Source organism: Balaenoptera ricei, chromosome 2 (genome assembly GCF_028023285.1).
Source record: "Balaenoptera ricei isolate mBalRic1 chromosome 2, mBalRic1.hap2, whole genome shotgun sequence".
Taxonomy (NCBI): Eukaryota; Metazoa; Chordata; class Mammalia; order Artiodactyla; family Balaenopteridae; genus Balaenoptera; species Balaenoptera ricei.
Genome location: NC_082640.1, coordinates 124,182,262 through 124,210,014, shown reverse-complemented (window position 1 = coordinate 124,210,014; position 27,753 = coordinate 124,182,262). Strand labels below are relative to the sequence as shown.

The following is a 27,753-nucleotide window of genomic DNA, read 5'->3' as shown; positions in this document are numbered from 1 at the left end:
TGACCCTATAGTCTCCAGTCCTGTGTCTAGCCTCGCTTTGCTCCGTAGCACCGACCACAATAGTATAACGCAGCACAAGGGCCACTGGAAGTCGACACACAATAGTTGAATCGTTTTGTTCACGTCTGGGGAGGATCCACTTGATCTCGAGAAAGAATCTTCACGTATGGAAGAGGAAAAGACAAATCCGGGCGGCTGAAAGAGGCAGCCTAGTCCCTCAGGACGAAAACGCGACATTTCCGTGCATTCGATTTTCGGAGACCATTCAACACCCCTTCGCGGCCCACACATCTACCCCTTGCAGGAACACTTTGCCCTGATAGTCTCTGTTCGTTTTTCTTTGCTGTTGCGAGATTCGATTACTACATAATCTGAACGAAAGATCATGGATGAGGACTAAAACAATTTCATGTTAAACTGATGACGTTTCATGTTTCATGTTAAACTATTTAACATTTGATTGACGTTCTGTTCCGTGTCATTTTCACTGAAAGGAAGGTGAGACCACACCCGAGCTCCGACCTGCTCCTGAACTGCAGGGCGCCGGGCGCCGCGAGCTCCTGTCTTCCCGGGTCCCCCCTCCAGGTCCCGACTCGTCGCCGCTCGCCCACGCCCTCCCTCCGGAGATACCGGCGCATCTCGGTCGGGAATTAGTAGGTCCGTTATCTCCCGCGGGAAAGAACGGGACGCCGAAAAGGTCCCGGCAGGGGCGTGGCGTATGTAGATGAGGAGGCGCACAGAGGCTGCTGGTCCCACTCCGCTTGGGTCATATCTAGAGAAACCTGGAGATCAAGGAAACCTGCCCTAAGCTCCTCGAGGCCACACAAGCCAAAGAGAAAGTAACAGACTAGAAAGCCGCCTGAGGGCTAACTGCCCCCAAACATAGCGATTTCCCAATGGGGAAAAGGTTAGACATAGACGGTGCGAAAAGTGAAACCTCTCCATCTGACTTTAAACAAGAACCTAATGTTCATTTTAAGTCGAAGACTCGGGAGCAGATCCCTTCTGCGTTCTCGCTACTGTCCTCAGCCGGCTTGGGGAAAGACTAGAGGCGCGGGACTTCCGGAGAGGGGCGTGGTGTATGCAGATAGAGAGGCGCGCAGAAGCTCCTGGTCCCACTCCGGCTGGGCTTCCGCGTCCTGCGTGTGGACAGCCGAGGACTCGCGAGGTTGTTCCCGGGGTGCGCGATGCCGGAGCGAGAGGCATGCAGGGGCGGAGGGCGCGGAGAGGGCGTGAGGGAAGTGAGCGTGCGTGAAGAGGTGGGCGATCGCGAGGGTGTGGGGCGAGGGTGGGCGGGAGACTCATACTTACCTGGCAGGGGAGATACCATGATCACGAAGGTGGTTTTCCCAGGGCGAGGCTTATCCATTGCACTCCGGATGTGCTGACCCCTGCGATTTCCCCAAATGTGGGAAACTCGACTGCATAATTTGTGGTAGTGGGGGACTGCGTTCGCGCTCTCCCCTGGTGTTTGTGTGGGTTGAATGATAGACCAGTTTTCGTCATCAACTGACCAACGGTTAGCGTACAGCGTTGCAACATCGGCTTTTAGCATTTACTTTAAGGTTTACGGGCGGTTGCGAGTGCTGTGACGTCTGTCCGTAATCTTTTTCCCAACGGGGGTACGCCCCGTGGTGGTGTGGAGAGTCTGCAGTGTTCTCAGCTGTGTAATGAACCGCAGTTGAACGGCAGTCTTTTTGTGTACCTTATTGTTTTCCCAACTGCTGAGCGTTTTCTACCATTGGGCTTTGTGGGGTGTTCATTAATAGTCTGAGCGCTGTATGGTAGTGCCGAAGTGGGCCCGTACGGAACGCAGAATGAACGGTAGCACATACTGCCGTTTGCCGTAGTGTGAGCGAAAGCAGCTTATTATGTATACCAAGGAAATTAAGCATGGGTAAAATGTCAGTTACGCCACTTCCTGTGAAATGCGGCAAGTGATATATGTATGTTCTGCTTACTTTCTGAAAACAGACCCCCACCGCCCTCGGGAGCAGAGAGTTACGGAGAACTAAGTAGGGAGTATGGGACTTACGAGGGACAGAATACTACATGTAAAATAGGTAAGTAACCAAGATTTACAGTGTAGAACGTTATATTCGATATGTTAAAGTAACGGCCGATGGAGAACCATCAGAAGCTGTATACCGGAACCTGTTATTACAATGTTAAGAATGACTTAGTTTAATGAATAGAAGAAAAGAAACCACGGTCTTCCCTGAGAGCCCAGTAGTGACGACTGTTTACTTCCACTGCCATAGACCTGGCTTCAGTCTCCGGTTGGGAAAGTAGGATGCCGATAGCCGACGGGCATGGCCAAAGAAACATACGTGTCTATATACACATACGTGTAAAACTTACTGATGTCAGGCTTAAAAACAAAACAAACGTTCTCAGCAGCGTTTCGCTTTGAGTCCAGGTACGATTAATCATAACCAGAGCCAGGCTTATCCATTGCACTGCGCATGTTGACCATTGTGATTTCCCCAAGTGTAGGAAACGCAAGTGCATAATTCACGGTAGTGGGGGCCTGCGTTTGTGCTCTCCTGTTTTTTGTAGGTTTATTTTTTTTTTATTTTATTTTTTTAAACCTTCGTCATCATGCTGTGTATTATGTCCTCATGAGTTACTTAGGACTGGGATTTGTACCTTTTGACATGCCCTACCACAAATTTTATCAACCTCCCACAGTATCCACCCTTGGCAGCCACCAATTTGCTCTATGTAGCGAATCTATAAAACTGAGTTTATAGATATATATATATTTTTCGCTGCGTTCGGTCTTCGTTGTTGCGCGCGAGCCTGCTCTAGTTGTGGTGAGCAGGGGGCTTCTCATTGCAGTGGTTTCTCTTGTTGCGGAGCATGGGCTCTAGGCACGTGGGCTCAGCAGTTGTGGCTCACGTGCTCTAGAGCGCAGGCTCAGTAGTTGCGGTGGACGGGCTTAGTTGCTCCGTGGCATGAGGAATCTTCCCCGACCAGGTCTCGAACCCGGGCTCCGCTTTTCCTATGTCATCGGGAATGTCCGAGCCGAGGGTTGGTGAGCTGATACTGATACTCTTCTGTCCAGAAGCAGCGAAACACAGAATTTCACTCTTTTTATTTTTTATAAATTTATTTTTTTATTTTTGGTGGCGTCGGGTCTTCGTTGCTGCACGCGGGCTTTCTCTAGTTGCGGCGAGCGGGGGCTTCTCATTGCGGTGGCTTCTCTTGTTGGGCAGCACCGGCCCCGTAGTTGTGGCACTCGGGCTTAGTTGCTCCGCAGCAGGTGCGATCTTCCCGGTCCAGGGCTCGAACCCGTGTCCCCTGCATTGGCAGGCGGATTCTTAACCACTGCGCCACCAGGGAAGACCCTCACTTCTTATTTTTACAGTATTGAACAGCTCTGCGCCTCTCGGCAGTTTTCCTCTTAACCCCCCCCCCCCCCACCGGAAGAAAAACATCATTTTGACCTCAACTTACATAGTGTCACTACGGAACATTAAGAATATTGTATACACTTTCTCACCCAGTTGCAGCCTCACTGACCTACAGGTACGCTTGACACACTTTCTTTTTTCTCACAGATTTCCTCTCCTGCCATCCTCCACTCTCACCGCATAAACTCCTAATCCCTCAGTCCCTTGCTTCCCACCGCAACCAGCGTTGACTCCCCAGGCCATTCCCGCAGCCTGTGTTGCTCCTCTTCCTCCGTCTCAGAGCATAAAGCATCATCCGAGGGAAACCCCAGACTGTCCACTGCTGGCTTGTCTCTGCCACTAGGCGTCTTCCCGTCGCACCTTTGCGGCCCTCAGGCAGGAGAGGGTTAAGAAGTTTTATGACTGCCACAACTCACCAGGGCTGGCTATTTTCATCAGGGACTAGCAGTGAGCTGTGGAATCAACCTCTCAATTGTTCTGGACGTACGAAGTAAATCCCTCCCGTATGACCTCGACGGAGTTAGCATACATTCTTTCCCTGATCTGTACGTTTTGTTAGTGAGAAGACCCCTGGACAGTCATCAACTCACGAACACACGTATTTAGTAAGCACCCCTCCCCTCCCCACACTCATGTGCAACACACAATTGCTGCTTCCTGTCTCCGCCCACCCCGTCAGTAAACCAAAGGGCCAAGGGATGTACTTTCCACTGTACTTCCTTCCCAGAAAAAGGCCACCTCGGTAGAAACACATTCGCTGACGGATGTGTGAAAAACTGTGTAGCTTTTTGCTCTGAACTTGCTATTTTTTTAGCATTTACACAGCATCTTCACATTTCCAAAGCACTGTACCAACATTTATTAATCCTCACAACACCCCTGTGAGGTAGGTCAATATGTCTTTCATGGTAGAGAAAAAGGCAGAGAGGTCGAGTGAACCTTGTCATTTCCATTGAGAAATCACTATGTTTGGGGGTAATTAGCCCTCAGGCGGGTTTCTAGTTTGTTACTTTCTCTTGAGCTTGTGTGGCCTCGAGGAGCTTAGGGCAGGTTTCCTTGACCTCCTGGTTTCTCTAGATGTACGCCATGTCCTCTGTGGTGGATGTGGGACCTTCTAATTCCCGGCGGAGACACGTCGCCGTTGGTGGTCCGGGGGGCGTGGGTGCGCGGCGAAGAGTCGGGACCCGGAGGGGCGATGGGGACGGCTAGAGTTCGGGGCGCCTGGCGCCAGGGATTTGAGGGTGTGAGTCGGGGCTCGGGTCTGGTCTCACCTTCTGGTTTTGGTTTCGCAGCCCGACCGAACTCATCCCCACTGGCATGGTTATTATGAGGACCTTTCCCTCCTCCCCACCCCCCTTAAGCATTTACGTAGTAAGATTTCCCCAGTCAACTTAAAAGCGATCGTTTTGTTCGTGGCGTCCTCTTGAGTTAGCGTCTCATCAACTACTTCAACACATGAACTGCTTCAAAACACACAACAACTAAACCTGGTGAAACCTAAAGGAAAAAAAGTCAAGATGTTAACATTGAAGTAAACAGGGCAAAGTATTACTACAAACTTCTTCCACTTCGTAAATTGTGCAGTGCTGGAGTTAAGTATATAATACCGGCAAACACAAAAGTTTTTTATTTTATTTTGGCCGTGCCGCGTGGCTTATGGTATCTCAGTTCCCCGACCAGGGACTGAACCCTGGGTCAGGCAGTGAAAGCCTGACTCCACTAGGCCACCAGGGAACTCCCCCACAAAGTATTTTAAAACACTTGAAACATTTAAAACACTTAAAATTTGTAAAAAATAGACGATTATGTTTAATAGTCAATTCACGAGTTCTGAAATAGTCCGTTTAATCCATTGAACTCTCATTTTGTTTTTAGACGGTGAGACAAACACACTTTTGTTTATTTTTTTGGGCCGTGCCAGGCATCTTGCAGGATCTTAGCTCCCCGACCAGAGATTGAACGTGGGCCCCCTGAAGTGGAAGCGCGGAGTCCTGAAAACCGGACCACCAGGGAATTCCAAACACAATTTTTAAGACTGTAAACTGAGACCTTTTATATCCCAGCTACTCTGCCCATTGAGAGGTGTATCTACCCCTCTCCTGGAATCTGGACTTAGTGACTAGGCGGACCAACAGAACGAGGTCAAAGTAATGTTCGGGGGATTCTGAGGTTAGGTCAGCAGAAGGCTTGCAGCTTCCTTCTGGGCCTCTGAGAACCCTGTGTGGGAGACTTGAGCTGTGAGTGAGAAGGCTGACAACTCTGGGGCTGCCATGTTGTGAGGAAGCTGCTGGTTTACGAACTGACTCCCCTCCCTCACTAAGGAGAGAGTAAAGAAAGAGGCAGGCCACTCTAAGTTGGTAGAGGGCAGGTTTAAGAGGCAAGGGAACTTACTAGGATTGTCTTGGGCGCTGAAAGAGTAGAAGATCTCTATCCCTGGCAGCCAATTCTTTTTTTTTTTTTTTTAAAGGTCTCTTTTTAAAAGAATTTTTATTTTGGTTGCACTGGGTCTTAGTTGCAGTAGGTGGGCTCCTTAGTTACAGCTCGCTGGCTCCTTAGTTGTGGCATGCATGTGGGATCTAGTTCCCTGACCACGGATCGAACATGGGCCCCCTGCATTGGGAGCGCAGAGTCTTATCCACTGTGCCACCAGGGAAGTCACCCAGCCAATTCTTAAAAGTTTATACAGAAGCCTTAACTGGATTGTCAGGTATACTGTCCAGATGGTCTCAACAACACCCTACTCCCTCAAGGCTTCATCATTTGGACAGCTCCCACTGTCCGAACAGGGGAGGAACAGGAGGGGAACAGGAGGCAGAGTGTACATTGCAAGGATAGGGGAGCAGATGAGGAACCTTGATTGCCTGAGTCCAGCTCAAAGATCAACGAGTGGTCACAGCCCACCAATCATCTCCTTCAACAGAAGCCCAAGGCTTTGTGGAGAACGATGCATGGAAAAGAGACATGCTCAGGTTTTAGTCCCAACCCGAGACCCTAGACATTGGGGATCAGAGTAATGCCTTTCAAAATTGCAGATTTGGATAAAAATAGATGAGTGTTTTTGTTTTAAAGCTCTTAAGTTTTGGGGTGATGTTTTTGTGCAGCAATAGAGAAATGGAAGAGGGAGACAGAAGTAAGCAAACAAATAAGTAACATGGAGTTGAAGGGGGAAAAGTGGATTTAGGGATAGAAAAGATGGGATGGAGAGAAGAGGGTGGGGTTGAGGGCTTACAGTTTTTGACAAGGGGCTCAGGGAAAGCCTCTCTGTTTCAGTTTGCTACATACTCCTGCTTTTCTTTGCTTGCTCGTCATTAGCATATGTAACCCCCAAACAGCCACCAAAAATGGCAGGATCAGCCCCTGAGTTTACTTGTTCTGTTACCAGTTGTAGGATTACAGCCCACTCCTTAGAATCTCTAATTCTTTTTTTTTTTTAATAAATTCGTTTATTTATTTGTTTATATTTTTGGCTGCATTGGGTCTTTGTTGCTGCGGGGGCTTTCTCTAGTTGCGGCGAGCAGGAGCTACTCTTCATTGCAGTGCGTGGGCTTCTCGTTGTGGTGTCTTATCTTGTTGCTGAGCACGGGCCCTAGGCGCACGGGCTTCAGTAATTGTGACGTGTAGGCTCAGTAGTTGTGGCTCGCGGGCTCTAGAGCTCAGGCTCAGTAGTTGTGGTCCACAGGCTTAGTTCTCCGCGGCATGTGGGATCCTCCCGGACCAGGGCTCGAACCCGTGTGCCCTGCATTGGCAGGTGGATTCTTAACCTCTGCACCACCAGGGAAGTCCCAGAATCTCTAATTCTGAATTTTAAGTTTATGGGAGTAAATAAGTAGTGACTCAACTTTTGTGGATCAGAATGAATATGGATGTAAGGGCACATCCTTGAGGAGGGCCACAATTCTCAGAAAAGGAAAAATGGGTTCCCCAACAGGTGCCTCCTTCACATCACTGTGACTCATGGGTGAGTATTGTACCTCGCAAAAGAGTTGGGTGGAGCAATAGTTGAAAACCAGGGAAGGGAGTTCCCTGGCGGTCCAGTGGTTAGGACTCCGCGCTTTCACTGCTATGGGCCTGGGTTCAATCCCTGGTCAGGGAACTAAGATTCCACAAGCCAAAGGGCATGGCCAAAACAATATATATATATATATATATATATATATATATATATATATATATATATATATATATATATATATACACACATGTATATACATAAAACTTACTTCTCTCCCCGCCACCTCCCCCTCCTCCTCCCCTCCCCTTCCCCTCCTCCTCCCCCCCTTCCCCTCCTGCCCGCCACCTCCCCCTCCCCGCCACCTCCCCCTCCCCGCCCCTTCTCCTGGCTCCTCCCCCGCTTCCTCCCCCAGCCCCTCGCTTGGAAGATCTGCGCAGGCGCGCAGTGAGGGCGCGGACGTGCGAGCGGAAGTTGTGCTGGAGCGCTTTAGGAAAGGGACCTGCGGAGAAAGCAGGTACTCTGCCGACGCCTGTGGACGGTATCGGAGGGGGCAGGCCGCCATGAACCGCCTCCAAGATGACTATGACCCCTACGCAGTTGAAGAGCCTAGTGACGAGGAGCCGGCTTTGAGCAGGTAGGCCCCTACCCCACCCCGGTCCCCGAGGCTTCGGGCCGAGGCCAGGCCTCAGCCTCCCCCTCTCGCTGCGCTTGCCGGACCCGTACGGATCCTCTGTCCAGCGGTTCGGGCCCCTGTGGCGCCCCGCTGTCGCCTGTGGGACGCCGAGGGGGGTCTGGTGAGGTCGCATAGCCACGGGGGAGGCGGGACCGACACTGGCGCGGGGAAGGGGCACATTCTGGAATTACGCGTAAGATTCAAAAGCCGTGAAATCGAATCCTGCTTCTGCAGCTACTAGCACTGTGACCGAAGGCAAGTCCTTTATCGTCGGTTTCTCATCTATAAAAAGGAAGTATAATAAGTATATCACGAGTATGTTGTGAGGCACATGGGACTTACTGTGAAGTGACCATCATGAAGACTAAACTGCAATAAACAGAAATAAAGGGGTATTTAACTTTTTTTTTTGAGCACCTATTGTATGCTTGCTGTGGGCTACAGAGGTCAGTCATAAGATTTTTGTCTTTGACAGGTTTAACGGTAAAGTAGGGGACATAAGATATATATATCTCGGAAGATATATGTCTCGGAAGTAAACTTGTATCTCAGAAGACCACTGTAGAAGAAGATGACCTGGGATAGTCACAGATGAAGTTCTATGGGAATTTCCAGAAGGGACGGATTAATCCTATCTGGAGGAAAATTGCAGTTATGTTGACAAGAGGTTTCCAGGAAAATTTAGCCATTTTTTAAGCTGTCAGCAGATCCTGTTCGTAAACTTTAAAACATTCTGTCCAACTAAGCTTTCAGTGAAACTGCCCTTCTTTCAGTCACAATGTTTCCTTATATTATCCTGAGGCGGGGTTACAGGCGTGGGAGATCACACTGCTGTGAAGATTTCTGTTGTGGGGAGTGAGGATGGATTCCAAGATTCCCTTATGAGGAGTTTCAATTAATGGGTCCAGTTTGTGAAAGTAGGCCTCAATTAGTAATTCAGTTTGATTGGATTCAGTGTTTCCTGAACTTGAGCTATTCTGCCATTACCATCCCCGTATTCACCCCTCTTATTATTTATTTAATCTTTTTCTTTAAGTTAATTTACATTTTTATAGTTAAATGTCTTATTTTTTGCCTCACGGTTTGCAGGATCTTAGTTCCCCGACCAGGGATCGAACCTGGGCCCCCAGCAGTGGAAGCACAGAGTCCTAACTACTGGACCACCAGGGAATTCCCATGTAGTTAAATGTCTTTAAAGAGGCTTTATATTCCTGTGACAGTTGCCACTGGTAAGGTAACTGTAAAAATAAATACTTTGAAAACAAAACAGTATTATTAGGCAGTATTGCCTGCTCAAGGCTCTGAATCGAATGCTCATTTTAAAAAGGGAGATTGTTTAGAGAGGCGTTTAAGAGGTGTCTCTCAGGATTTGATTTTACCATACCTAGAAGCGAATCTTTTTAGCGTATTACTGTTTCATGGAAGCTGGCAGAACACATGAGTCTTCTGAGTTGGAGACACCTGACAGCAGAGCATCCAGCATGAGCATCATGTTTGTGTTGGTTGCTCTTACTTCCCAACTCCTGTAGGGGTTACATGGAGAGGCCCAGATGGGTGCTACACATTGATTGGGTTGGTACCATGGCTGAGGACCACTTGAGCTTGGAGAATCCACCTCTTTTACAGCAGGCAGTAAATATGCCACTAGAAGCCAGTAACCCCTCCTCCCACCTCCCAGTTGTGATAATCAAAAATATCTCTAGCTATGCCAAATGTTCTCTGGGGGGCAAAATTGCCCCTCAGTTGAAGAGTACTGGGGTAGTTCAAGGGTAATAGTGAGAGGTAAGACTGAAAAGATAGGTTGAAACCAGGTTGTGGAAGGTTCTTTTGAATGCTGTACTTAGAGTTTTGGTCATGGATGATTTTCTTTTGGATTTGGGTAGTGATGTGATGAGAGTTCTTTAGGAATAACATTCTTGCAGCAGGGTTAAGGGTGGAATGAAGCAGAAGAGTTTTGAGACCTGGAGATCCTTAGGCCATGGTGGTACAGGCAGAGTTACGAGGACCTGAGTGAATATAGTGGTAATGGAGAAAGGGAGCATGCTGGTCAGGATGAGGAATGTCAGATGGGGAATTTTCTTGGGAGTAGAATCTGGATAAGGCCTCTATCATTAGCAAAATTGATTGGTGTGAAATTGTATTTTTCTTATTTACCTTCTGCTTGAGGCTCACAAGCATTGTTGTAGAAGAGAAAAATAGAGAAGCAAAACCCAGGAATAGTCTGTAACCGTTCATCAGATCATGAATAATTGAACGTTATGTGTGTACTATTGACTATAGTAGAAAAGTCTTAGGCATTTCATCTTGGTAACATTTCATTCCTTCTGATATCTCGTTTAATTCTGTCATACTGCTGTTGATGGGGAAACCCAGGCACAAAAGGCCAAGGAAATTGGCAGAAATTGCTCAGGAGAATTTGGAATATAATTTAGCCCTCTCTCTCTTTTTAGTTCTCTGTAGCACTATGCCTTTTAAACTGTAATATTTACTTACTGTCTGTTACATTTTGTGTGGATGTATTAGCTATCTATTTGTTACATATATTAAGTTTTATTTAATTATCCAGGGTTTAAAACAAACTCCCAGTTCTGTGAGGTAAATTTTTCATTGCTGATGGAATTATGAATTGGCGCAGTACTCTTGGAAAGTAGTGTGATAATTCTAGAAGTCAGAAAGATGTTTGCATCTAATTTTAGACATTTAACCTAAGGAAATCAACAGAAACAAAATTATATATACATAGATATTCATTGTAGTGTTTAATAGCGAAGAGAAATAACTGTACAGCATCTGCAAGAGCAAATGTTATGCAGACATTAAAAAATATATTTGGAAATATGCAGAAATGGTTGAACTATTAAGTGAGAAGAGCTGTATGTAATGATAGCTGAATCAAATGCAACCTTATAAAACTTAAATTTGTTGGGCAGTGAGATGATAGGCATTTGAAGTGATTTTAATTCTTTAATATTTATATTCTTTATGATTTAAATGTGTTCTAGTTCTGAAGATGAGGTGGATGTGCTTTTACATGGAACTCCCGACCAAAAACGAAAACTTATCAGAGAATGTCTTACTGGAGAAAGTGAATCCTCTAGTGAAGATGAATTTGAAAAAGAAATGGAAGCTGAATTAAATTCCACCATAAAAACAATGGAGGACAAGTTATCCTCTCTAGAAACAGGTAAACTTTTAGTTAGATACTCATATAGATAGTTTTCTAAGTTCCATAATGGCAGGGACCCTTATTTGTGCTCTGTTATGCCCCCAGCACTTTCAGTAGGTGCTCAGTAAATACTTATTGAATGAATGAATAAATGTGCTTGGCAACCTGAGCGTAGTTTTCTTTCATTGCTAGTGAAGAAGTTTCCTGTGTTGCTGGAAAGAGACTGTTTAGCATTGTTTACTTGTATGATTTCCTTCTGTAATTTTTACCTCAGGATAAAAGAAAAAAAGACACACTAGCTTATAGAAGTATATTTAAGGTTATATAACACTGATACAGCAGATTGAATGATGTGTCACCACAAATTCCTGTCTCATTTTAGTAAGTAATGAAACATACTTCATTTTGATACTTGGTTTCTATGTAAAATATATCTGACTCGAAAACTTGTTTGTGAAGGTAGGACTCCTCAGAATTGGTTTCCATGTTGTTATACTATATATTAACTGTTAAGAATTGAAAGCATATGTAATAATGATAAAAGCAAAAGCAGATGTTAATTAAGAGGAAGAATTAGGGATGCAGGCATATGATGGCATAAGTATAGGTGATGTCATGGCACTAGGCACAGCTGAGGAGAGGAAGAATGTGTGCTTGACTCATTCTGCCTGACTCTGTAGAGCTCTTATCCTCTTTCTTCTAAAGTTCCTTAAAACAAGATGTTTATTCACTGTTCTCCACAGTATACTTCATGGCTGAAAGGTAGAGATATATATGCCGGCAATGTGAAAATATGGCTATTTTATTTAATTAGATGTGCTTTTATCATTATTTATATATGCTTTCAGTCTCTTTGTGGGAAGGGAGAGAGAATAATTTTCTCATGATTTGGAACAGTTATTCAAGGAGGGGAAGTTCTCTGTAATTGCATAGGGCACAGAAATCCAGTAAGTCATTGATGTGAAAGTATTTTTCCACCCAAATGAAATTGGGAATGAGTTGATATCACTTTGAAGTGATGGAAGAATATATGGAGTTTTTTTCCTTGCCAATCCAGTATGGTTCAGTTTTTAGACTTCCCTTATCGTTTGACTAGGGTCTTCCTCAGGAAATGGGAAAGTTGGAACAGCTCCAACAAAGTACTATGACGATATATATTTTGATTCTGATTCTGAGGATGAAGACAAAGCAGGTAAGTAACACGTTTACCAGGTTTAGCAGTTATATTTTATGAAGGAAGGTTTACCTAGCAATTATTTGATATTAGGTTTTCCCTTTGAGTTTCATCTTTTAAGAAATTGCAGGCAGTTGATGTGAAAACAAAAGCAGGATTGCGCATAAGAACAGTTGGGAACGCACCTGAGGACAGGGACTGAGGGTGGTGCTGCAAAGGCACGTCTGGGGAGAGGAAGAGTGTGTCCTGACTCAGTACCTCTTTCCTCAGGGCTCTTGGCCCCCTCTTCCTTCAGGTTCTTTAGCACAGCAACATTTGCTTTCACAACTGCAGATAGTTTCTAGATTTTACTCTCTTGCAGAATTTTCCCTAACTTGTTGCTTTTTTTAAATCAATCTCTCTGTTCTTTGGAATTGATTTTGTATAAATTTGAGCAAAGTTGAACACAATGACAAGAGCTAAAACTAACTTAATTATATCAGTAATTATGATGGAATACACAAATAACAAATTTATATGGTAAACAATTTTATTTTTTATTTTTTTTCAATTTTATATTTTTATATGTTGTTACATTAACATTGACCTGCCCAAGTAGATCTAGTGTATGTGGATGACCATAGTGGTTTTTTTTCACTCATTTTTGTTCTGATTTCAGTAGCATTTTATGTATGAGAACTTATGGAGAATTTAAGACATCAAAAATAGTTTCTAGGGACTTCCCTGGCGGTCCAGTGGTTGGGACTCTGCACTTCCACTGCCAGGGCCCAGGTTTGATCCCTGGTCAGGGAACTAAGATCCCACAAGCCGTGCAGCATGGCCAAAAAAAAAAAAAAGTTTCTATTCTTGACTTACTTTGAGTGGCCTTTTTGAGACTCTGATGTCTCATTATTTGAACTCAGTTCTGAACTTTTTATTTGGAGGAATAGTTTAAAATATTTTTTTAGGAAAATATAACTAGAAAAAATATGTACCTTAGGAAACAGATTTCTTCATTTTGTATAAAAGAGGTGTGGATTTTAGACATGATACTTAGCCATATCGTTAACATTTTCAAAAGTAGCACAGGTGACCAAGAAAAAGAAGAAGAAACAACACAGAATTCCAACAAATGATGAATTACTATATGATCCTGAAAAAGATGACAGAGATCAGGCCTGGGTTGATGCACAGAGAAGAGGGTAAGAACTTAAATTTAAAATTAGAATCTTTACGAAAAATGATTAAAAGATGATTTTCGCTATATTCACATTTTGAGTGTATGTGTATTTGTTTATACAGACATGCATAAAGTTTGCGGAAAAACTGCTGAATAGTTTATTTTATTTTATTTTTTAAATTATTTATTTATTTATTATTATTTTTTTTAATTTTTAGTAATCTTTTATTTATTTATTTATTTTTATATTTATTCTTGGCTGTGTTGGGTCTTCACTTCTGTGTGAGGGCTTCCTCCAGTTGAGGCAAGCGGGGGCCACTCTTCATCGCGGTGCGCGGGCCTCTTCATTATCGGGGCCTCTCTTGTTGGGAGCACAGGCTCCAGACGCGCAGGCTCAGTAGTTGTGGCTCATGGACCTAGTTGCTCCGCGGATGTGGGATCTTCCCAGACCAGGGCCCGAACCCGTGTCCCCTGCATTGGCAGGCAGATTCTCAACCACTGTGCCACCAGGGAAGCCCTGAATAGTTTATTTTAAAAAGGAAAAGCAAATTTCAGTTAGACCATTGGTTTTTTATTTATTTTAAAAAATATTTATTTACTTATTTATAATTGAAGTATAGGTGATTTACAGTGTTGTGCTAATTTCTGCTGTACAGCATGGTGACTCAGTTATACACATACATACATTCTTTAGGCCATTAGTTTTTTAAAAACTGTTGTTGAATTCAGACTGCTATAGCTAGTCAGTCTCTCCCTTTAAGAAACAGAACTGACTTTTTTCAAATAAACAATTTAAAATTACTTCGAGATTAAGAGTTTATGTGGGGAATTCCCTGGCGGTCCAGTGGTTAGGACTCCACGCTTCCATTTCAGGGGGCACGGGTTCAATTCCTGGTTGGGGAACTAAGATCCTGCATGCTGTGGTACTGCCCAAAAAAAAAAAAAAAAAGTTTATGTGGATAAACAGTGGATGTTATGTTTTCTACTTGAATGCTTGAATTGTTGTTTTTAACTATTTACAAATTTGATTTTTTTTTAAGTTTAAAATTTTTTTTATAGATCTTTATTAGACTATAATTGCTTTACAATGTTGTGTTAGTTTCTGCTGTATAACAAAGTGAATCAGCTATATGTATACACATATCCCCATATCCCCTCCCTCTTGCATCTCCCTCCCACCCTCCCTATCCCACCCCTCTAGGTGGACACAAAGCACCGAGCTGATCTCCCTGTGATATGCAGCAGCTTCCCACTAGCTATTTTACATTTGGTAGTGTATATATGTCAATGCTACTCTCACTTTGCTCCAGCTTCCTCCCGCCATGTCCTCAAGTTCATTCTCTATGTCTACGTCTTTATTCCTGCCCTGCCACTAGGTTCATCAGTACCTTTAAAAAAAAAAAATAATAATAATTAATTAATTAATTTATGGCTGCGTTGGGTCTTTGTTGCTGCGCACAGGCTTTCTCTAGTTGCGGTGAGCAGGGGCTACTCTTCGTTGTGGTGCGCAAGCTTCTCATTGCAGTGGCTTCTCTTGTTGCGGAGCATGGACTCTAGGCGCATGGGCTTCAGTAATTGTGGCTTGTGAGCTCTAGAGCACAGGCTCAGTAGTTGTGGCGCACAGGCTTAGTTGCTCTGCGGCATGTGGGATCTTCCTGGACCAGGGCTCGAACCCGTGTCCCGTGCATTGGCAGGCGGATTCTTAACCACTGTGCCACCAGGGAAGTCCCCCTTTTTTTTTTTTAGATTCCATATATATGTGTTAGCACGCGGTATACAAATTTGATTTTTTAAAGTTGAGGTAAAATTCACATGACATAATGTTAACCATTTTAAAGCAAACAATTTAGTGGTATTTAATATATTCACAATGTTGTGCAACCACTACCTATATTTATTTCAAACCATTTTCATCATCCTAAGAGGAAACTCCATACTCATTTTCAAATTTGATTTGATAAAGGCTGATTTATCATAAAAGTGAAAACTGGGCAACTTACCACTATTTTTCCCTAACCTAGCTGTGCTTCAGAATCACCTGGTGAGAATGAAATGCAAACCCTTGAGTCCTACTCTAGGAGGTTTTGATTCCACTAGGGTGGGGCCCAGGAATCTGTACTTGTCAAGCCCAGAGGGCTTGTGTTGTTATGTGGGTCTTTGTGCACCACCCTTTAGCTTCCACTCTCCCACTTTGTCCTTTTCCTTTCCTAGTTTCACCCATGCACCACTTCCTCCAACTGCCCCATGCATTTATGTGATGAATATTTTTCACACTCACAGTGTGAAATGAACATTTTAAGTGCTATGAGTGCTATTGAAATAAAGCTTATGGTCTAGCTCCATATTCTGGTAACAGAATTTGTCATGGAAGTAAGATGGAATGTATTTTCATTCTTATATAATCTTGAGAAGAAATAACATCTTATTGACTTATTCACATTCCTGTGTCAAGCAGTAGTTGCCTTTTAAGACCACAGGAACCAGCTTCAAATAATGAATTCACTACATTTTAAGCACCGCAAGGACAGTGATCATACCTGTCTTGTTCAGTGCTGTATGCCAAGCACCTTGCACACTGCTGTACGGGCACTTAGCACCTATTGAATGAATGATTAAGTTATTTTCTTGGGGTTTGGGTTTTGAAATTTGCTAAGCATTGGAGGTATTTAACAACAATTATGAAATATATACCACGTGTTCTCAGTATTTTTCCCCACAAATATTTAAAGAGTTCAGGAAGTAATGCCAAACGATTTGCATTTTGCTGTTCAATTTTTAGGTGTTTTCCATAAGCCCCTTTTAAGAATATATACTTTTATACTTTAGTGTCTTCATAAACAGATTCATGCTTTATTTTTTCAATCGGCAAATATCTGTTGAGAATTTACTATATGCCAGACACTGTTCTAGACTCTTGAAATACAACAGGGAACAAAACAGACCAAAATCCTTAGGCACTTAGAGCTTACAACCCTTGCTTTTTTTTTTTTTGTAATAACTTTTATTGAAATATAGTTGATTTACAATGTTGTGGTCTTCTTTTGTCTTTTTGGCTGCATTGGGTCTTTCTGGTGCGCAGGGGCTTCTCATTGTGGTGGCTTCTCTTGTGGAGCACGGGCTCTAGGCATCGGCTTCAGTAGTTGTGGCATGCAGGCTCAGTAGTTATGGCTCGCGGGCTGTAGAGCACAAGCTCAGTAGTTGTGGCTCACGGGCTTAGTTGTTTTGCAGCATGTGGGATCTTGCCTGGCCAGGGCTCGAACACGTGTCCCCTGCTTTGGCAGGCGGATTCTTAACCACTGCACCACCAGGGGAGTCCACAACCCTTGCTTTTTAAATGTAGCTTTATTGTGGGTTTTTTTTTTTTTTTATTAATAGACTGTTTTTTAGAATAGTTGTTTTTTTTTTTTTTGAGAAAAGCCAACATAAGGCACTTTCATTGCAGTAATAAAACTTGAAACTCATATGTAGTCCTGGGGGTAGCGGTAGGGGTGCGGGAGTAGGCAGCAATTTCTCTCACCAAATCACTACACAGGACAGCAAAGGGGTGAGAGGGGGGAAGGAGAAGCCAGCAAACTCTGAGATCAGCAGGGGGAGCTGAGCATCAAAAAACAGGAGATGCTGAAGCTGTGATGACCAGCATCATTTTCTTAAGACAACACTCAGGGATTTGTCATGATGGCTGGGCTTTCATGGGTGTTAAGTGTCTACAAACAGCACCTTTAATTTAACTTTTGATTGAAATTCTTAAAATTTAGGAAGTGGATCTTGGATAGCTATGAGATTACAAAAGTCCTAAATATCCATTAAAAAAACCAGAGGATGGAAAAAAAAAAAAAATCCAGGCCATGAAGAAGGCTTCAGAGGTCCCTGCTGGCCCAGGGATAGACACCTGTAGTGTCCAACATCTTAGTGAAAACGATCTGCTTTCAAAACGCAGAGGGTTAAGGGGAGGGTGGGGTTGGGACAGTGGAGGCAAAGGCTCTCCCCTTCCCACTTTAGTTTCGGGTAGGGCTTTTAATTCCGCCCGAGGACGTCGCTTAAATTGGAGAATAATTTGGCCCTCAAAAGCACCTCAAATCTGCTATGGCTTTGCAGTGCAACAGCAAGAATGTTTAATATATAATAGATAAAACTTTCATCCAAAAAAAAAAATAAAATAAAATATAGATTCTTGCCCCCCCCCCCCCAACAATTCCTATTCTAAAATTAACCCATTACTTGTGCTGTTAATACTTGAATAATACGTAACTGGAAACCTAGATCCAAAGGACTGAAACTCAGTGTTCACCCCCAAATGAAAACAAACTAAAATGGGTAACTTGAGGTTTAAGGCATATAGTTCAGGTCAACACACATACAAGGAGAAAGGGGAAGAGCAAAGCTGGTGACAACACATTCGGTCAGGGAAGATATTTATATAGAGTGTAGTGGAACATCAGGAAAAGCTCCGTACGGACTCGCTGTGCTCACCTGGAGGCACCAGATCCTTCCATGGCACATCCAAGAATGGGGAGCTCAGGGAGGAGGCCATTCCTGTCATTCCAGTTTTAGAAGCTCCATGTCAAAGATGAGAGTGGCGTTAGGTGGGATGATGCCTGGGTGCCCAGTGGCACCGTAGGCATAGTCTGTGGAGATAGCTTGGCTCTCTGACCCACGCTCATCTGGGCAACCCCTTCTTCCCAGCCTCGGATCACTTCCTGCTTGCCCAGCACAAACTTAAAGGGCTTGTTTCTGTCCCAGGAGGAATCCAGTTTCTTTCCATCTTCAGGCATCCCCGTGTAGTGCACCACACAGGTCTGGCCGCGCTTTGGGAAGGTGCTCCCCTCTCCGGGGGAGATGGTCTCTGCCTGCACTCCCATGGCAGTGGCAGTGGCAGTGGACGCCGGGCGGGCAGGCGGCGCGGACCGACAGTGGGTCTGGCGGCGGTTCCGCGGCTGTGCCAGAATAGTTTTAGGTGCACAGAAAAATCGAGCCGATGATGCAGAGAATTGCCATGGTATCCCCACACCCGCTGCAACAACAGCAACGCACGAGTCTCCCCTGTTGTTAACGCTGTGCGCTAATATGGTACATTCGTCACAGTTAATAATCGATGCATTATTGTTAAATAAAGTCCCTACTTGATTCATATTTCCTTAGGTTTTTTTTCTCTTTTTTTTAAAATATCGTATTTTACCTTTGGATAGAAATTGTATTTAAAGCACATTCATCTCTGTCACATTATTGATCCTGCACCATCCCAGTGAAGCCCAGTGGGCTTCAAATGACCCTATTTATTTATTTATCTGTTTATCTATCTATCTATTTGTCTATCTATCCGCCACGTGGCTTGCAGGATCTTAGTTCCCTGACCAGGAATTGAACCCACACCCTCGGCAATGCAAGTGTGGAGTCCTAACCACTGGACCTCCAGGGAATTCCCTCAGATTTCCTTAGTTTTTACCTAATACCCATTTCTGTTTCAGGAGCCCATCCGGGATACCATGTTACATTTAGTTGTTATGTCTCCTTAGGCTTTTCTTGGCTGTGACAGTTTCTCAGACTTTCCTTGGTTTTTTTTTTTTTTTTTTTTTTTAAATTTTTTTATTTATTATTTATTTATTATTTTTTTTTTTCTTTTTTCTGTGTGAGGGCTTTCTCCAATTGCAGCGAGTGGGGGCCACTCTTCATCGCGGTGCGCGGGCCTCTCACTATCGCGGCCTCTCTTGTTGCGGAGCAGAGGCTCCAGACGCTCAGGCTCAGTAGTTGTGGCTCACAGGCCCAGTTGCTCCGCGGCATGTGGGATCTTCCCAGACCAGGGCTCGAGCCCGTGTCCCCTGCATTGGCAGGCAGACTCTCAACCACTGCGCCACCAGGGAAGCCCTTTCCTTGGTTTTGATGACCTTAACAGTTTTGAGGAGCACTGGTCAGGTATATTGTGGGAGGCTCCTCTATTGGAATTTTTTTTTTTTTTTTTTTTTCTTTAGCAGCGGAACTCAAGTTTATTAAAACAGCTATGACAAGTATAACAAAATCTACATCTGCCTGTGCTAGGCCAGTGTATTTCTGTACAAACAACAAGATAACGCTAGATAATTACAGTTAATACTTTGAAAGCATAGTATACAAAACAACATATCTTCATCAAAAAAAAAAAAACAACCCTTCATAAAAGTGGGGAAAAAAATTCTCCCTGCACCCCCCAAAGGAGGTCTTCACAGGCTGGCCAGCTCCATCCCAACTCTGAGGTATCAAAGGAGTTCCAAGTGCAAACTGAAGGGATGAACAAGCAACTCCCCGACTCCCACATCCGTTAAACGCACAATCCAGCTGATCTTGTGGCAGAGTGCCTTTTCGTGGAATGATTCAACAATCATAGATAAAAAAATGAAGAATTCTTCGCGAATTTGCATGCCATCCTTGCGCGGGGGCCATGCTAATCTTCTCTTTATCGTTCCAATTTTAGTATATGTGCTGCCGAAGCGAGCACTGGAATTTATCTAATGGTTTTCTCATGATTAGACTGGAATTAGAGGTTTTGGGGAGGAAGACCACAGAGGTAAAGTGCCGCTTTCATCACTTTGTATCAAGGGCACATACTATCAGCGTGATTTATGACTGTTAATGTTGATCTTGTTCACTATAGTGAAGTGGTATTTGTCAGGTTTCTCTACTGTAAAGTTACTCTTTCCACCCCTTTCTGTACCATGCTCTTTGGAAGGATGTCACTATGTTTAGCCTAGACTTAAGGAGTCTGGAGTTATGCTCCTCCTCCTTGAGGGGAGAGTATCTTCATAAATTATTTGTAATTCTTATATATGAGAGATGTGTCTATTCTCCCCCATTTATTTATTTATTAAGTCATTTATGTCAGCATGGACTCATGGGTATTTATTTATATTTTGGTTATAATTCAATACTACTTTATTTTGATGCTCTAATTGTTTTGGCTTCAGTCATTGGGAGCTCTTTCAGTTGGCTCCTGTGCCCCTTTAACATTCCTGTCTCACTGTGGGTTTTTGGTTTTTTCTTTCTGAGCGCTTCCTTACTTTCTGGCCCTACAGGATATTCCAGGTCCATCTTGTATGCCCCATTCCTGGAATCGACCATTTCTCTAAGGGGTACTGGTTTCTTTTGTTGGGAGAGTGGCATTAGAAAGCAAGATTTGGCTTTAATGTGTTTCCCCTCTTCACCTTCTTTTTCTGTTCTAGCTACCATGGTTTTGGAATACAGCGGCGACGTCAACAACAACAGCCTTTTCCAAATAGTGATGCTGTCTTGAATTGCCCTGCCTGCATGACCACACTGTGTCTTGATTGCCAAAGGTAACGGATAAAGGGTAGCAACACACACACACACACACACACACACACACACACACACGAAAAAAACCACTTGGTAGTCCTTGTTTAAATCAGAAATAGACTTTTGAGGTGTTTAGGAATTGTGATAAAGTTCTGTCCTCATATATCCCTGGTGCTGCATGACTAATCTTTATACAAATAATTTTCATTACACATTGTTATAAATAGGTTTTCTAATAAAGTACTTGCCAGTGCTGACAAGGGTTCAGTAAAACTGCATATATGTTGTGGAATGACAAAATCTCTCAAATACACTCATTTTTTTTTCTGTTGTGATAAAATATATGTAACATAAAATTTACTATTTTAACTGTCTTAAAAATTTTGCTGTAAAAGAGTACTTCATTTGAATATTCAATTTATTGTCAACTAGACCATTTAAAAATTTTTTTAAATTTAATTTAAAAAATTAATTTAGTTTTTTTTTTAATTTAGTTTTTAATTTTTTAAAAAATTTAAAATTAATTTTTATTTTATTTATTTATTTATTTGGTTGTGTGGGGTTGCGGGAGGCGGGCTCCTTAGTTGTGACTCAGGCTCCTTAGTTGCGGCATGTGAACTCTTAGTTGTGGCATGCATGTGAGACCTAGTTCCCTGAGTAGGGATCGAACCCGGGCCCCCTGAATTGGGAGCATGGAGTCTTAACCACATCACCACCAGGGAAGTTCCTATTTTCAATTTTAAATAAAGCTGTTTTCCCAGCTTTATTGAGATGTAATTGACATACAACATCGTATAAGCTTAAGGTATACAGTGTAGTGATTAGATATTCAAATATATTGCAGAATGTTTACCACAATAAGGTTAGTTTACCACAATAAGGTTAGTTAACACAGCTATCACCTCACATAGTTACCTTTTTTTGTGTGTGTGTGGTGAGAACTCTTAAGATTTACTCTCAGCAGTTTTCAAGTATGCAGTACAGTATTGTTAACTGTAGTCATCATGCTGTACCTTACATCTGCAGAACTTATCCATTATAAGTACCTTTTGACCACCTTCATCCATCTGCCCTTCCCCACCAACCAACAGTTACTTTGTTTCTGTGAGTTCAGGTTTTTTTTTTAGATTCCACATATAAGTGAGATCATACATACATACATTATTTGTCTTTCTCTGTCTGACTTTTTTTTTTAAAAACGTAGATTTTATTTATTTATTTATTTTTGGCTGTGTTGGGTCTTTGTTGCAGCGTGCGGGCTTTCTCTAGTTGTGGCGAGCGGGGGCTACTCTTTGTTGTTGTGTGCGGGCTTCTCATCGCAGTGGCTTCTCTTGTCGCAGAGCACGGCCTCTAGGCGTGCGGGCTTCCATAGTTGTGGCTCGAGGGCTTCAGTAGTTGTGGCTCCCGGGCTCTAGAGCGCAGGCTCAGTAGTTGTGGCGCACGGGCTTAGTTGCTCCGTGGCATGTGGGATCTTCCTGGATCAGGGCTTGAACCCGCATCCCCTGCATTGGCATGCGGATTCTTAACCACTGTGCCACCAGGGAAGTCCTCTGTCTGACATTTTTTACTTAACATAATGCCTTCCAGGTTCATCCATGTTTTTACAAGTGGCAGGATTTTTTTCTTTTTTTATGGCTGAATAATATTCCATCGTATATACATACCATATTTTCTTTATTCATTCATCTGTCGATGGACATGTAGGTTGTTTCCATGTCTTGGCTATTGTAAGTAAGGCTGCAGTAGGTTTTTGGGAGGAAGACCACAGAAATAAAGTGCCATTTTCATCACATTATGTCATGGGCACAAACTATTAACATGATTTATGACTATTAATGTTGACGTTGATCAACTGGCTGAGGTGAGAGCCCGGATATCTCTTTGAGATAGTGATTTCATTTCCTTTGTATACATACCCAGAGGTGGGATTGCTGGATCATATGATAGTTCTATTTTTAACTTTTTGAGGCTCCTCCATACTGTTTTCCATAGTGGCTGTATCAATTTACATTCCCACAAGTAGTACACAAGGATTCACTTTTGTTATTTCTTGTCTCTTTGATAATACCTTTTCTAACAGGTATGAGGTGATACCTTATTGTAGTTCGGATATGTAGTTCCCTGATGATTTGTGATATTGAGTACCTTTTCGTGTGCCTGTTGGCCATTTGTATATCTTTTTTGGGAAAAATGTCTATTCAAGTCCTTTTCCCATTTTTTTTAAAAAAATAAATTTATTTATTTATTTATTTATTTATTTTTGGCTGCGTTGGGTCTTTGTTGCTGTGCACGGGCTTTCTCTAGTTGCGGTGAGCGGGGGCTACTCTTCGTTGCAGTGCGTGGGCTTCTCATTGTCGTGGCTTCTCTTGTTGCGGAACACAGGCTCTAGGCGTGTGGGCTTCAGTAGCTGTGGCACGTGGGCTCAGTAGTTGTGGCTCGCGGGCTCTAGAGCTCAGGCTCCGTAGTTGTGGAGCACGAGCTTAGTTGCTCCACGGCATGTGGGATCTTCCCCGGCCAGGGCTCGAACCTGTGTCCCTTGCATTGGCAGGCAGATTCTTAACCACTGCGCCACCAGGGAAGCCCCTTTGCCCATTTTTTAATCGGATTTTGTTTGTTTTTTGCTGTTGAGTTGTATGAGTTCCTTATGTATTTTGGATATTAACCCCTTATCAGATACATGATTTGCAAATATTTTTTAACATTCCATAGGTTGCCTTTTTATTTTGTTGATTGTTTCTTTGCTATGAAGAAGCTTTTTAGTTTGATGTAGTCCCACATGTTTATTTTTGCTTTTGTTTCTTGTGCTTTAGGTGTCAGCTCCAAAACTTCATTGCCAAGACCAATGTCAAGGAGCTTTTTCCCTATGTTTTCTTCTATGAGTTTTATAATTTCAGATCTTACATTTTAGTCTTTAATCTATTTCAAATTAATTTTTGTCAGTGGTGTAAGTTAAGGGTCCAGTTTCAGTTTTTTGCATATGAATATCCAGTTTTCCCAATACCATTTATTGAAGAGACTGTCTTTTCCCCATTGAATATTCTTGACTTCCTTGTCAAATATTAGTTTATGGTGTATGCATGGGTTTATTTCTGGGCTTTTGACTCTGTTCTGTTGATCAGTGAGTCTGTTTTTATGCCAATCCCATACTGTTTTGATTACTATAGCTTTGTAGTATAGTTAGAAATCAGGAAGTGTTATGCCTCCAGCTTTCTTCTTCTTTCTCAAGATTACTTTGGCTATCTGGGGTCTTTTGTGGTTCCATGACAAATTTTAGGATTTTTTTTCTATTTCTATGAAAAATGCCATTGGAATTTTGATAGGGATGACATTGAATCTATAAATGGCTTTGGGTAGCATGGACATTGTAGCAATATTAATTATTCCATTCTATGAAAACAGGATATCTTTACACTTATTTGTGTTTTCTTCAATTTCTTTCGTCAGTGTTTCATAGTTTTCAGTGTATAGATCTTTCACCTCCTTGGTTAAATTTATTCCTAAGTAGTTTATTATTTTTGATGCTGTTGTGAATGAGATTGTTTTCTTAATTTCTCAGTTTGTTAGTGAAAATGCAACAGATTTTTGTTTATTGCTTTTGTATCCTTAATCTTTACTGAATTTGTTTATTTAACATTTTTTTGGTGGAGTCTTTAGAGTTTTATATATATAAGATCATGTCATCTGCAAACAGGGACAATTTTACTTCTTCCTTTTCTATTGGGACACCTTTTCTTTCTTTCTTTCTTCCTTTCTTCCTACCTCCCTTCCTTCCTTCCTTTCTTTCTTTCTTTTTGTTTTTTACCTGATTACTTTGGCTAAGATTTCCAGAAATATGTTGACTAGGAGTGCTGAGAATGGGCACTCTTATCTTGTTCCCTATTTTAACCATTTTAAGTGTACAATTCAGTGACATGAACTACAGTCACAGTTGTACAGCCATCATGACTATCCATTTCCAGAACTTTTTCGTCACGCCAGACAGAAACTCTGTACCCATTAGACAATAATTCCCTATTCTCCACCCCTACTCACCCCAGCCTCTGGTAATCTCTATTCTACTTTCCTTTTTGGATTATTCTTTGCTAGTGTATAGAAACACAACACATTTCCATGTGTTCATTTTGTACTCTGCAGCTTTGCTGCATTAGTTTATTAACTCTAATAGTTTTTTTGTGTAATCTTCAGAGTTTTCTACATATAATATCATGTCATCTGTGAACAAAGTAAATTTTACTTCTTCCTTTCCAATTTGGATGCCTTTTCTTTCTTTTTCTTGCATAATTGCTCTGATTAGAACTTCCAGTACTTTGTTCAATAGAAGTGGTGAAAGCAGGCGTTTTTGTCTTGTTCCTTGTCTTAGAGGAAAAGTTTTCAGTCTTTCATCATTGAGTATGATGTTAGCTATGAATTATTTATTTATTTATTTATTTATTTATTTTATTGGCTACGTTGGGTCTTCCGTTGCTGTGTGCTGGCTTTCTCTAGTTGCAGCGAGCAGGGGCTACTCTTTGTTGTGGTGCGAGGGCTTTTCATTGCAGTGGCTTCTCTTGTTGTGGAGCACAGGCTCTAGGCACGCAGGCTTCAGTAGTTGTGGCACACGGGCTTCAGTAGTTGTGGCTCACAGGCTCAAGAGCACAGGCTCAGTAGTTGTGGCACATGGGCTTAGTTGCTCCGCGGCATGTGGGATCTTCCTGGACCAGGGCTCGAACCCGTGTCCCCTGCATTGGCAGGTGGATTCTTAACCACTGTGCCACCAGGGAAGCCCAGCTATGAATTTTTCATATGTGGTCTTTATTGAGGAGGTTTCCTTCTATTCTTAGCTTATTGGGTGTTTTTATAATGAAAGAGTGTTGAATTTTTCAAATTTTCTTTATGCATCAGTTGAGATGATCATGTGGTTTTTTTCCTTATATTCTATTAATCCAAATATACTTTTGCCGTTTTCCTCTCCTTTTCTTTTCTTTCTTTTCTCTTTTTCTGGTAGCCTTATAAATGTCTAACTTAGTCCATGTTCTGAATCAGGTTAACTGAAATTAAATGATGATGTTAGGTGGTGGATTTGTTCTAGTCACTAATGGGTAGCCAGATGTAATTTACTCTTATTAGCTAGCTTGAGGTTTCTGATCATCTGCAACAATTAATTTTTGTACCCTCCATATGAGCTCTTAAGCTTTTTGTATATAAATTGACACCTAGAATATGAAATAAAGAAAAAGTAAAATATCTTTGTACTTAAGTTGCTTCTCTTTTAAATTAAACCATGTTACCATGTTACAGGGTTCCTATACCCAAAAGAAGTTGCTTTGTGATCTAACAGTAGAAATTGGGCTTGGTAAAAATTGTGTTCCATATTAAGAAAGGATTCCAGTATGGTGGAGTATAAATGAAATTTTTATGACTTCATCTTGAGAAACATCAGCCTGGTAGTGGTGGTGGTGGAAGAGGAGATGATCAGCATTCAGAACTAATGAAGGCATAACTTGACTTCACTGTTTTTAACTAGATAGATATTTCTGTTGCATGAGGTTTAAGGGGGAAAAAAAGGAAAATAACTTACTAAGTCGAGAAAGAAGTAGGAAAATATTAAGTGTATGAGGAGAACAAAGAAAGCATTATCTATTCTTCAGACTGTTGGAGTAAAGCCAAGAGTGGACATTATAAATAATGTCTAACATTATCAAATAAATCTGACATTATCAGATGCTCTTTAAGCTTTTAAAACTGTAGCTTTTACTAAAATAGTGACCAGAATGGCACTACGTGGTAATGAGAGGAGGGCAGAGTCTCAGGTCACAACAGGAAAAAGACACAGTCAAAGATTTTTTAAACATTACCTCTCAGGTTTCCAATAGCTTTTCTTGTCTAAGTTGGAAGAGCAAATCAAAAAATTTTTTTCTGAGATAAAAGTTACTTTTAGAGCAGTAGAAAAGAGGATATATTCATTAGTATCTGTTACCAAGTCTCCTCCTGTTCTTAAAATAACTCTTAAAAGCTCTTTAATTTCCCATTTTGTTCTCTTGTTTTTACTTTGGTTGGTATTTCAGTAAGTTTTTGGTATTCTCACATTTTTTCTAAATGTGTAACTATTAAAATAGAATGTAAATCCAAATTCTCCATTTCATTTTCCTCTTAGGCATGAATCATACAAAACTCAGTATAGAGCAATGTTTGTAATGAATTGTTCTATCAACAAAGAAGAGATTCTAAGATACAAAGCCCCAGAGAACAGGAAGAAAAGACGAGGCCATAAGAAGATGAGGTCTAACCAAGAAGATGCTGCGGAGCAGGCAGAGACAGGTGTGGAAGAAATCTATCACCCAGTCATGTGCACTGAATGTTCCACCGAAGTGGCGGTCTATGACAAGGATGAAGTCTTTCATTTTTTCAACGTTTTAGCAAGCCATTCCTAAATAGCTAAGTTGGCATTTAGTTGCCCAATACCGTATACAAGGCAAATACGGGCAGTTATATTCCTCCTGCCTACTCATCTCAAGTGACATTCTGAGCGGTTATTTGAGGAAGCAGTGTTTCATCTTTATCTTTTTGAAAAAAAATGGTTATCTACCTTCATCCCTCCTCTTCCTTTTTAAAAAAAAATTTTTCCCCAGCTCTGATGGGACTCGTTATTCATTCTCTTTTTGATAGATATTTGGAAACTGGGGCTTTTTATTTATTAAAGCTCTTTAGAATTAAAATGTTCTGGAGTTACAGGTAACTTTTGTTTCAGAGTGTTATTTTTATTTTTTATTTTGGATATACCCTTGGTGTGCTTAATCTAGAAACTGTTTCCTCACTTCTGTCTATATATATATATTTTTTTCTTTTTTTAAATTGGGGTATAGATGCTTTACAACGTTGTGTTAGCTTCTGTTGTACAACTAAGTGAATCAGCTGTATGTATACATATATCCCCTCCCTCTTGGATCTCC

General features: G+C 42.2%; 1 protein-coding gene, 2 non-coding genes and 1 pseudogene across 7 annotated transcripts; 2 read left to right on the top strand and 2 right to left on the bottom strand.

The window, feature by feature from the left end:
• The first annotated feature begins 1,076 nt into the window (after nt 1-1,076).
• EAPP (E2F associated phosphoprotein) lies at nt 1,077-27,539 on the top strand. 5 transcript variants are annotated; one of them, XM_059914082.1, is made up of 8 exons: nt 1,077-1,168; nt 1,975-2,063; nt 7,781-8,002; nt 11,044-11,225; nt 12,304-12,399; nt 13,442-13,562; nt 20,731-20,844; nt 26,958-27,539. In XM_059914082.1, the coding sequence occupies exons 3-8, from the start codon at nt 7,929-7,931 to the stop codon at nt 27,232-27,234; spliced, it is 864 nt and encodes a 287-aa protein (XP_059770065.1). In that variant the 5' UTR covers nt 1,077-1,168; nt 1,975-2,063; nt 7,781-7,928; the 3' UTR covers nt 27,235-27,539. The 5 variants fall into 5 exon arrangements, with proteins under 5 accessions (XP_059770065.1, XP_059770067.1, XP_059770064.1 ...); XM_059914081.1 differs by having other exon boundaries at nt 1,111-1,180; XM_059914083.1 differs by having other exon boundaries at nt 1,111-1,259; nt 13,445-13,562.
• Nucleotides 1,304-1,467, top strand: LOC132361145 (U1 spliceosomal RNA). Its single transcript, XR_009501456.1, has one exon. It is a non-coding gene; the product is annotated as a U1 spliceosomal RNA (small nuclear RNA).
• On the bottom strand, nt 17,968-18,432 carry LOC132360582 (peptidyl-prolyl cis-trans isomerase FKBP1A-like; annotated as a pseudogene).
• Nucleotides 19,903-20,009, bottom strand: LOC132360934 (U6 spliceosomal RNA). Its single transcript, XR_009501252.1, has one exon. It is a non-coding gene; the product is annotated as a U6 spliceosomal RNA (small nuclear RNA).
• Nucleotides 27,540-27,753: the final 214 nt, after the last annotated feature.

What these genes read in the sequence shown, in the direction of transcription:
- EAPP (XM_059914082.1), top strand. Translation starts at nt 7,929, where the DNA reads ATGAACCGCCTCCAAGATGACTATGACCCCTACGCAGTTGAAGAGCCT. An exon ending in TGAGGATGAAGACAAAGCAG is followed by an intron (nt 12,400 to 13,441) that starts GTAAGTAACACG and finishes CATTTTCAAAAG; the next exon opens with TAGCACAGGTGACCAAGAAA. An exon ending in GTTGATGCACAGAGAAGAGG is followed by an intron (nt 13,563 to 20,730) that starts GTAAGAACTTAA and finishes TTTCTGTTCTAG; the next exon opens with CTACCATGGTTTTGGAATAC.